Source organism: Saimiri boliviensis, chromosome 2 (assembly GCF_048565385.1).
Source record: "Saimiri boliviensis isolate mSaiBol1 chromosome 2, mSaiBol1.pri, whole genome shotgun sequence".
NCBI lineage: Eukaryota > Metazoa > Chordata > Mammalia > Primates > Cebidae > Saimiri > Saimiri boliviensis.
Window position 1 is genome coordinate 189,431,932 of NC_133450.1, and position 10,917 is coordinate 189,442,848.

Genomic DNA, 10,917 nt, shown 5'->3' on the forward strand with positions numbered 1-10,917 from the left:
TTGCTACAGTTTTTCATTTTAGGGAATAAGAGCTGAAAGCAAAGTTGTTTGAAGCAGTTTTGTTTTGTTTTATTTTGTTTGTTTTGGTTTGTTCTGTTTTTCAGACGGATTTTTGCTCTTGTTGCCCAGGCTGGAGTGCAATGGTGCAATCTCAGCTCACTGCAACCTCCGCCTCCCAGGTTCAAGCGATTCTCCTGCCTCAGCCCCCTGAGTAGCCAGGATTACAGACATGCACCAGCATGCCCTGCTATTTTGTATTTTTAGTAGAGACAGGGTTTCTCCATGTTGGTCAGGCTGGTCTTGAACTCTCAACCTCAGGTGATCTGCCTGTCTTGGCCTCCCAAAGTGCTGAGATTGTAGGTGTGAGCCACTGCGCCTGGCAGAACTTCCGATTTTTCTAATCAAAAATATTGAAATCATAAAACATCTTGCTTCTGACTCCTTGACACCAGAAGGTTTACTTTCCCAGTGGTATATGCACTCAGGAATAGGAAAGGCACATGGCAAGACCCACAGGTGTTCACACAACAGGCTGTAACACTTACCTTGATGTCTGTTCTTGGGATAGCACTGGCCACCACCATACCCTGCTAATTTTGTATTTTTAGTAGAGACAGGGTTTCTCCATCTTGGTCAGGCTGGTCTTGAACTCAGGTGATCCACCTGCCTCGGCCTCCCAAAGTGCTAGGATTACAGGCGTTAGCCACCATGCCCGACCTGAAGAAGATTTTTATGACCTATTTATTATTTTCCTATGTCAAGGAAATAAAACCTTCACAAACCACCTGTTAGCAACATTAAAAACAAAACTGGGGGCTGGGCACGGTGGCTCAAGCCTGTAATCCCAGCACTTTGGGAGGCCGAGGCGGGTGGATCACGAGGTCAAGAGATCGAGACCATCCTGGTCAACATGGTGAAACCCCATCTCTACTGAAAATACAAAACATTAGCTGGGCATGGTGGCGCGTGCCTGTAATCCCAGCTACTCAGGAGGCTGAGGCAGGAGAATTGCCTGAACTCAGGAGGCGGAGGTTGCGGTGAGCCGAGATCGCGCCATTGCACTCCAGCCTGGGTAACAAGAGCGAAACTCCGTCTCAAAAAAAAAAAAAAAAAAACTGGGGGACCTGGGCACATTGGCTCACACCTGTAATCCCAGCACTTCGGAGGCAAAGGCAAATAATTCACTTGACCCCAGGAGTTTGAGACCAGCCTAGGCAACATGGCAAAACCCCATCTCTATTAAAAATACAAAAATTAGTTGGGCATGGTGGCATGCGCCTGTGGTCATAGCTACTCAGGAGGCTGAAACAGGAGGATTGCTTGAGCCCAGGAGGTGAAGGTTGCAGTGAGCTGAGATTGTGCCACTGCACTCCAGCCTGAGCAACAGAGCAAGACCCTGTCTCAAAGAAGAAACAGTATTAGAACTGGCCATGGTGGCTCATGCCTGCAGTCTCAGCACTTTAGGAGGCAAAGGTGAGAAGATCACTTGACCCCAGGAGTTCCAGACCAGCCTGAGCAACATAGTGAGACCCTGTCTCTACCAGAAACTAAAAAATATATATATATGAAAATTGAAGTAGCCAGTCATAGTGGTGCACCCCTGTGGTCTCAGCTACCCAGGAGGCTGAACTGGGAGGATTGCTTGAGCCTGGGAGGTCGAAGCAGCAGTGACCCATGACTGTTCCTCTGTACTCCAGCTGGAGCAACAGAGGGAGACCCTGTCCAAAAAAAACACAAAAAAACAAAAAACAATTAGTTGGCAGACTACTACTCTTTGTTAAAAAGAGTCGCAGTAAAGAACATAAGAAATAAAGTGATCCACATTTAAGCCCATCCTTAACTTTTCTTCCAGTCTCCACAAAGCGTGGGGCTGTGCAGGGATTAGGTTTTTCTCCTCCTGTTTACAGCCACCACCTCCTCAGAGGTCTTACAGTGTCCATCATCTCCATTCCTCCTCTGGTTTCAACTTCTCCACCTCCACTGTCTTTCCCATCTTATAAATAGACTCCACCCCTTCCTGGGTCCTGTTTCATCTTAGTCTGCCCCTTCATGCTCTCAGTATATAACTTCTCTCTCCTATAACTTCCATTCAATTTTTTAAAACATTTTTTATTCTGAAATAATAGGTTGGTGCAAAGGTAATTGAGATTTTTGCTATTAAATGGCAGAAACTGCAATTATAATTACCTTTGCACCAACCTAATATACATACCGAAAAGTATGTAGAATACATGTACAAAAGAATAAATTAGTCATGTAAGACACATCCAAGTTAACTGTCACCATGTTGAAGTAACAGAAAATTGCAGCTGTGCCAAAATCCTGTGTGCTGTTTCTCCTCACTGGAAGTAACCTGGCTTTAAAGGAAAAAAAAAATTCCAGGTTAGGTTTGCTAATCCTGGCTTTTATGAGTAATGATATCTTTGCTCTTTTTATAGTTTTACCACCTTTGTATGCATCTCTTTACTGCTCATCCTGCTGCCTTGTACTCTTTCTATAATATCTCAGAATTTTCACAACAAGGTTATCTGTGAGCAGTTGCCACTTCGAATGGATGTTTCTCAGTCCTAATCTCACTAGGCCTCTCTGCTATAGTTGACAATGTAGATCAGTTCATCCTTCTTGAAACAACTCTCTAAGGTCTGTTACTATATTCTCCTATGTCTGCATCCTTTAACCTTTCCTTCTCTGTCCATTTCACAGGCTCCTCTGCCTGCCCCTTAAACATTGATGTCTTCAGAATTTCTTCCTCAGCCCACAGCCACTGTTACACTGTCCATGGTGATCCTGTCCATACTGGTGATTTCAGCCTTCACTTTTATGCCAATTACTTTCAGATCTACTCTTCAGCTCAGACTCCAGCTCTGTCTCTACACAGAAAGTGCCTCCTGGAGATCCCCACCTAGATACTCAACATTCAAGACAGTCTTCATCATTATTCCCTCTAAACTCTCTCCTCTTTCCTTTTTCTGCTTTTTCTGAATCAGTTATTGGCACCACCACCTACTGGCTCACCCAAGTTCAAAATCTGGAGGCATCCTGATTTTTCCTTTCCCTCATTCCCCACATCTTCTTTTCAATGACCAGCTGATACCAGTTTTATGTCTTGTCTTGTCTTTTTTTTTTTTTTTTTTTGACATGGAGTCTTGATCTGGCACCGAGGCTGGAGTGCAGTAGTGTGATCTCCGCTCACCGCAACCTCCACCTTCCAGGTTCAAGTGATTCTCCTGCCTCAGCCTCCCGAGTAGCTGGGATTACAGGCATACACCACCATGCCCAGCTAATTTTTGTATTTTTTGTAGAGATGGGGTTTTACCGTGCTGGCCAGGCTGGTCTCTAACTCCTGACCTTGTGATCTGCCCACCTCGGCCTCCTGAAGTGCTGGGATTACAGGTGTGAGCCACTGCACCCGACCCAATTTTATTTCTTAATATATTTCCCACATCTCTTCCTCTTTCCCAGTCTAGGTTCTCATCCCCTTACTTGCAGTTTCTAACAGCCACCTCATTAGTCTTTTTCACTACATCTAACCTTCTCCTGCTCATATTTACCCTTGTTAGCTACAAGGCAAAATGGTTTTTCCAAACTACAACTCTAACTCTCCTAACTTTGACACTTAAAATTGGATAAAGCTCATGTTCCTTTGCTTGACTTACAAGGCCCTCCATTCTTGTGTCCTTCTTTCTCCAGCCGTGTCTTCCATTTCTACCTGGCTATGTATGTGATATTTTGGCAGCATGTATGCTCTTTCTATGTCATTGTTCATGCTCTTCCCTCTGCCCAAGATTCTCCATTTGATTTACACCTAATTTTAGAGTAAATGTAAATTTTACACCTTCAGGAAAACTTTCTCTGACCCCCTTTAGCCTCATCTGCTGGTGGGGGAGTCCCCTCACCACTCCATTAATGCCTTGTATATACTATTGTCACTGTATTGACATTGTTTTGTAATTATGTATATGTCTGCCATGTTCTCCTGGCCCATTATACTGTGTTGGATACCGAACACAGTACTTGGCACAATGCCGAATGGAATGAGGAGGGAGGAAGGAGAAGAAAGCACACATGGACATTAAAAGTAAAAGAATTGTTCTTACCGTGTTATGTATTTTAATATATGGAATCATCTGAATATATATCTCCATACTAAACTCTAAGAGGCAGTACTTCTAAGGAATCCCTCACCTATAAAGCTCTTTTGGAAAGAATGAGGTTTTAATTTTCTTCTAACATCAACAAACCCTCACAAATATTCATGTTGCAGACCAAACCTGGACCACCCAAAAAGCCGAAGACCCCTTCAAGACCATCAGCCTTAGCATATTGCTATCACTGCGCGCAGAAAGGCCATTATGGACACGTAAGTTTGAGTGGCATTCAGGCGTAAAGCATTCTGTTGTCAGGGAGTGTTTTCTGAAAGATGAACTCAAAAAGAATGTAACTCTAAATGCTTACTTTTTAATAAACATTCTGAGGTAAGACTTAATATTTCCAACTGATTGACCCCTCCCCTCCCTGCTAGAGTAAGAAGCTATGAGAGTATATTCCTCTAATCATGTTACATGTACATGAACAGGTTGGGATAAAACTACTATCATTCATAAAATCAGTCAGTCAAATAATAATAGTCGACAGTATGATAGTGGTTCTCATGAGTTCTTATAAACACAATTGCTTTGACACAGCCATAGTAGCATGACTTTTTCTTTTCTTTTCTTTTCTTTTATTCTGTTTTTTAGACAGAGTCTTGCTCTGTCACCCAGACTAGAGTGCAGTGGTGTGATCTCAGCTTACTGCAACCTCCGCCTCCCATATTCAAGTGATTCTCCTGCCTCGGCCTCCCAAGTAGCTGGGACTACAGGCACCTGCCACCATGCCCAGCTAATTTGTGTGTTTTTAGTAGAGGCAGGGTTTTACCGTATTGCTCAGGCTGGTCCTGCCCACCTACCCCACAAATGCCCATATTCCCTGCCTAGCCAACATATTTCCTAACCCAACTGAAAAAGCCAAACTGTGTGTGTTCTAGATGCTGGGGTGTCAAAGCAGAAGAAGCTTCTTGCTGAGAGGTGGACTTGAGGCCACTAGACAGATACCACATTAAGTGTGAAACAGCAGCAGCTCATTTCAGAGAAAGGATGTAATAAGAATAAATAGGCTCAGAGCCCATACTTCTGGAAATCTTGAGGCAATGGAGGAATGGTAGTGACACAGAAAGTACAAAATTATTAAAAAGGAATGTATTATTCCCAGTCACCAGGTAGGCTTCTAGTAGCCTAGAAACCAAGATAAACTAATAGTAAATCAGATCTGGTGTCAGGAGACAGAAGGCATGTAGAGCGTTGAGAGTCCTCAGAATGAGAAGTATGAGCAGTAGGATAGGGTGGATGGTATTGCAGGTTACCGCTTGAATTCCGACTATGACACATCACTGGTGCAGATCTTGGGAGCTGGAACCCTACATTGTAGGGCAATGTGTGAAGAAAAGGGCTGAACAGAATCCATAAACAGATCAGGTTTATCTTCCATATTGGGGCAGCAGCAACTATGGGGGTGAGACATAGCTTATGAAAGCTAGGATGAGGCTCTGAGCCTCAGTTCTAACTTTTTCTCTGCTACTGACTCAACCATGTGATGTAAACAGCCCACATTTTCTCTTTGGTCTCATTTCTTTATCTCTAAAGCAGAGAAGTTGTACAGGAAATCTCTCAGCACTAAGTAGAGAAGACTTATTTTGAGACAGGGTCCTGGCTGCAGTGGGCATTGTCTCAGCTCACTGCAGCTTCAACCTCCCAGGCTCAAGTGTTGCTCCTACCTCAGCCTGTCAAGTAGCTGGGATTACAGGCACACACCACCATGCCCAGCTAATTTTGTTTATTTTTTGTAGAGACAAGGTCTCACTAGGATACCCAGGCTGGTCTCAAACTTGTGGCCTCAAGCAGCCCTCCCCCCTCAGCCTCCCAAAGTGCTGAGATTACAGAAGTGAGCTACTGTGCCCAGCTGAGAAGACTTCTTCTTAAAGAATTACCATCTCTAGATCTTTTACTGCCCTGTACATTCCTCGTCACTGAACGTTCAGATGTTGTCAACACCTTTTAGGGAACATACTCACATAAACCTTCCATTATCACACAAATCACATAGATGTACAATTTATGCTTGCTTGCCTCCTTAAAGCAGAGGGGTATAATTTTAGCATTTATGTTTGTTCAATTAAGAAAAACAATTACAGTTGGATGCTTACTAGTCACTTCTGTTAAGGCAGATACGAAATATATTAAAAGCATGTGGAATTGATCCCTAAAATCTAGATTTAGATAATTTTTAATTTACAATAAAGCAAATTTGGTAGCCTCATGACTGCCATAGATGAGGAACGCTAGATTATTTACACTAATGAAGAAGATCATTGGTGTGGCTAATCCAGAATAATAGATAAATTATATAGCCAACTATCAATTGTCTGTGCTAATGGAGGGGACCAGTGATGTGGATAATCAAAATAAAATTTACATTTAGCTTTGGAAAACATTTGTAGTGTTATGTAGCTCTGTGTAGTCACATCAGTCTAGGCTATATAAGACCCAAATAGGGTACTAGGCAAGTGGTTAAAGATGTCTGTGGACCCCCTTCCTTTCCATGTCAGAAATCTAGCCTTACAAATATTATTATTGAATGGATTCTTCATGTGAAAGACTAGATCTGAGGTGAATATGACATTGCCCTTCCCTAATTCCACCCACTGTCTAGTTTGGGAAGCAAGGACAACAGTAGTCATTGTACAAAGATTACTGTAAGAGGTGTAAAAAGGGGAGAAAAGGTTGGGAGAGTTAAAGATTCTGCTGAAATGAGTATTAGTTGAGTATCAAGACCTCTAGTACCTTTGTATAATCATAATTTGCTCTTTTTGAGATGGAGCTTCTCCCTTGTTGCCCGGACTGGAGTGCAAAGGTGCAATCTTGTCTTACTGCAACCTACACCCCTCAGGTTCTAACTGTTCTTTTTCAGCTTCCCTAGTAGCTGGGGTTACAGGCATGTGTCAGCATGCTGGCTAATTTTTTTTTTTTTTTTTTTTTTTTTTTTGCTATTGTTAGTAGAGACAGGGTTTCACCATGCTAGCCAGGCTGGTCGCAAACTCCCGACCTCAGGTGGTCTACCTGCCTCGGCCTCCCAAAGTGCTGGGATTATAGGCATGAGCCAGCACACCCAGCCAAAAGCGTTTCTTTATATTACCCGGTAAGTTTGCTAAATAACCTCCAGGAACCCTCCCCTCACCACCCCCCAAAAAATATCTAAACAATCCAGATAGTCACAACAGATAAATCTAAGGATAGCAAAAGAACCTAAATGATAAAAGATTAGAACCAAACTTACTGAAATAGAAAAATGAATAGCAGCAACAAAACCAAAAGCTGATTATTTGAAAATTTTTTTTCAAAACAAAAGAGAAACTTCTGGAAAAACTACTAAAAGAAAAGGTGCTAATAAACAAAGAGTGGTAAATGTAAAGTAACTTAATATACTATGTAAATGTTTTTTAAATTATAATACTTCAAATACTTCATAAAGTTAAAAGTTAAATCTGAAAATGCAAATACCTCTAAAATATATATACAAATCAACCGAACCATTGACATTGAATAAGGTCAGGCGCTGTGGTTCACACATGTATTCTCAGCACTTTGGGAGGCTGAGGTGGAAGGACCGCTTGAGGCAGCCAGTCTGAGACCAGCCTGGGCCACACAGTAAGACATTGCCTCTATAAAAAATAAATAAAAATTATAAAATCTGAAACTTAAAACTTATATTATTGTTTATTGGAATCAGTAAGAGTATAAAAACACATGAGAAAGGCTGACTTCAACTTAATGGTGGTAATTTCTGGAAAGGGAAGAAGATGAGTCCAAAATGGGTAGGACTTACACAGAGGATTTCAGTTATATCAGTAATACTTTATTCTTGGGGGAAAAACAGAAGGCAACTAAGATAAAATGTCAGTTATTTATATGAGTGGTGACTACAGGTTTTTAATTTTTATGCTTAAGTATACTTAGAATGATTCATAACTTTTTAACTCTACAAATTAAGTACATAAATGTTTGGCTACTAGCTGGGTCAGATATCTGAGTATGAGTTCAGATTTGATTAAATTTGATGTGGACTTTTCACCTACTCTTTAAAATATATTCTAATTGTATTTCATTACTTAGCTAAGATGGCAGAGGCAGAAAGGGGAAAGTTCCAAAAGAAAAGATTTCAAACATGCTGAATGGATACGTGTCACATAAGCAAAAGCCTGCTGTGCAGTGAGTGGTTCAGGCCAAAGACTATGGATTTGGGAAACACTAGCTGTCGAGAGGCCAGAGTCATGAGAATAGGAAGCTGTCCTGGGAAAAAGGGTAAGAGTAGGGATTTCAACTTGGATGGTGGAAGCAAGAAGAGAAAACTTCCTTTGGGGTGTCTCTCAATTACCTAGGAACAATTTTAAGCTAGACATAACCTACCACCAACCTACCTCCCACCGTAAGAATCACCACTCCATGGGCCAGGCGTGGTGGCTCAAGCCTGTAATCCCAGCACTTTGGGAGGCCGAGGCAGGTGGATCACGAGGTCAAGAGATCGAGACCATCCTGGTCAACATGATGAAACCCCGTCTCTACTAAAAATACAAAAAATTAGCTGGGCATGGTGGCACGCGCCTGTAATCCCAGCTACTCGGGAGGCTGAGGCAGGAGAATTGCCTGAACCCAGGAGGCGGAGGTTGCGGTGAGCCGAGATCGCGCCATTGCACTCCAGCCTGGGTAACAAGAGCAAAACTCTGTCTCAAAAAAAAAAAAAAGAATCACCACCCCTGTAAGCAGTGAATGTTGAGTTAAAATAAGCTTGCAAACCACTTGTATCTAGGAAAAAAAAGGGCTTAGAACTTATACCCACATTTTGGGGTTAGGAAGAAGAGAGAGAAAAGCACTTGATGTTGGAAGTGATGGACAAACAAAGGAGTAATACTAATATGAGGTTTAACAGAGAGGCAAGGCTGTTACCTCAGAATGTGAAAGGAGTTAAGGCAGAGAGGGCTGAAAAAAGATACGAAGGGTTTCATAGGTAATGAAGCAAGGGAAGAAAACTCAAGCTTGAAAGAATATCACAAGCACAGTGGGGTTTAGGGCTGGGTGACCTTCGCAGCACCCAAGCAAGGACCATATCGTACAGCCACCACATGAGGTACCAGTGATACGGGGCTCATCTCTAATTAGCATGCTCCAGAATCTTGCAAAAAGGTTTTTGAACAGTGTGACCATGTGACGTCATAATTTTAAATACAATTTATAGGAATGTCCAGAAAGAGAAGTGTATGATCCCTCTCCAGTATCTCCATTCATCTGCTACTATGATGACAAATATGAAATTCAGGAGAGAGAAAAGAGACTAAAACAAAAAATAAAAGGTATGTTGCTAGACTTCTTGTTAGATCACTTTCGTAGTAGTTTCTAAATTTCTTTGTACTGTCTTTGCCTGCTTTGAGGGTCATTGGTTAACATACAAAGTATTTTTAATAATTATGAAAGAAACTGGAACTTTATTGATCTCCAGAAACCAAGCACCTACTTCAGAAATAATCCCATGTTTTAATCTCTTCACAATAAACATTTTTTTACAGTGATTATTTTAGAAAATGTCCAGAAAAGACCACTATCCATCTATGTATGCAGATAGATGAAAAATCCATTGAGATTTTTCTGTTTGACAGGTAATTTTTTTTTTCCATGTGTATGTCTCCAGTATTTTTTTATGGAAAGAAAGGCTTTCCTGGTAAGTTATTCCTGGAGCTTCCCTGAAGAAGTCATTTCTTTTTTTCTTTTTCTTTTTTTTTGAGAGAGTCTCTCTCTGTCACCAGTCTGGAGTACAGTGGCACGACCTCAGCTCACTGCAATCTGTGTGTCCTGGGTTCAAGCGATTCTCCTGCCTCAGCCTCCTCAGTAGCTGGGGCTACAGGCACGTGCAACCATGCCCAGATAATTTTTGTATTTTTAGTAGAGGCGGGGTTTCACCATGTTGGCCAGAATGGTGTCAATCTCTTGACTTCATGGTCCACCCACCTGGGCCTCCCAAAGTGCTGAGATTACAGGCATGAGCCACCGCGCCCAGCCGAAGAACTCATGTCTTATAGGCCACCACTGCAAGCAGAGCTCCAAGTTCACATCTGCGTCTATGGTTTCTGTATTTACTGTTGCAAACATAGTTCTTCATCACCAAATTAATATCATTTGCTTATTTTCTCTGCTTCTGTTCTTTCTTATTACATACTTCCAGGTAGTTTTCCAAGTTATATTCTTGCTTTAAAAACAAAATAGTTTGGTATTTTTCAGTTTCTTCTATAGCTTATTTTCTGACTCTTTTGGCCTTTTTCTTTTCTGGACTCTCAGTTCAGGACATTTCCAAAGTGAAGGTACTAATTCTGAGGAAAGAAGAGGAATTACTCTCCCAGCTCCTGCATATTACACATTTAATGTAAAATGTATGTCATCTACAGCTGTTCCTGGATACTGGTTCCAGGAGCCTCCTCATTTACCAAAATCTGCACCTGCTTATATCCCATAGTCTACTCTGCAGAACCCAAGTATTGGAAAAGGTAGCCATTCATATACACAAGTTTCTAATCTGTGGAATGCTGTATTTTGGGTCCGCATTTGGTTGAAGAAATCCACATATAAGTGGACCCATGCAGTTCAAACTCATTATGCAAGGGTCAACTGTATGGAGAAATTCTAGTAGTTGAAGATTGTGCTTAGGCAACCAAATTAGACAAGGATTAGAAAGAATTGCATGAAAATGTCATCTCTAAGGGATTATGTGTGCTTTCTGGTTTTTCTGTTCTTTATACTTTACTGTTTTTTCCAAGTTTTCTGTAATGAGTAGTTA

General features: G+C 41.6%; 1 protein-coding gene across 13 annotated transcripts in view; it reads left to right on the forward strand.

Annotated features, from left to right (window-relative positions):
* Positions 1-10,917, forward strand: part of ZCCHC7 (zinc finger CCHC-type containing 7) — a 279,525-nt gene that overhangs the window by 214,739 nt on the left and 53,869 nt on the right. For 8 of the 13 annotated variants that reach the window (XR_012516641.1, XR_012516638.1, XR_012516639.1 and 5 more), the window contains exon 7: positions 4,265-4,360. Coding sequence is in view for 6 of the 13 variants with exons in the window: in XM_074395057.1 (XP_074251158.1) it covers positions 4,265-4,360 (96 nt within the window). In the remaining 7 variants the exon portion in view is untranslated. Of the gene's footprint in view, positions 1-4,264; positions 4,361-9,327; positions 9,443-10,528; positions 10,628-10,917 lie in introns of all 13 variants that reach the window. The other 5 variants (XM_010350782.3, XM_003940051.4, XM_074395053.1 and 2 more) reach the window with 3 other exon arrangements.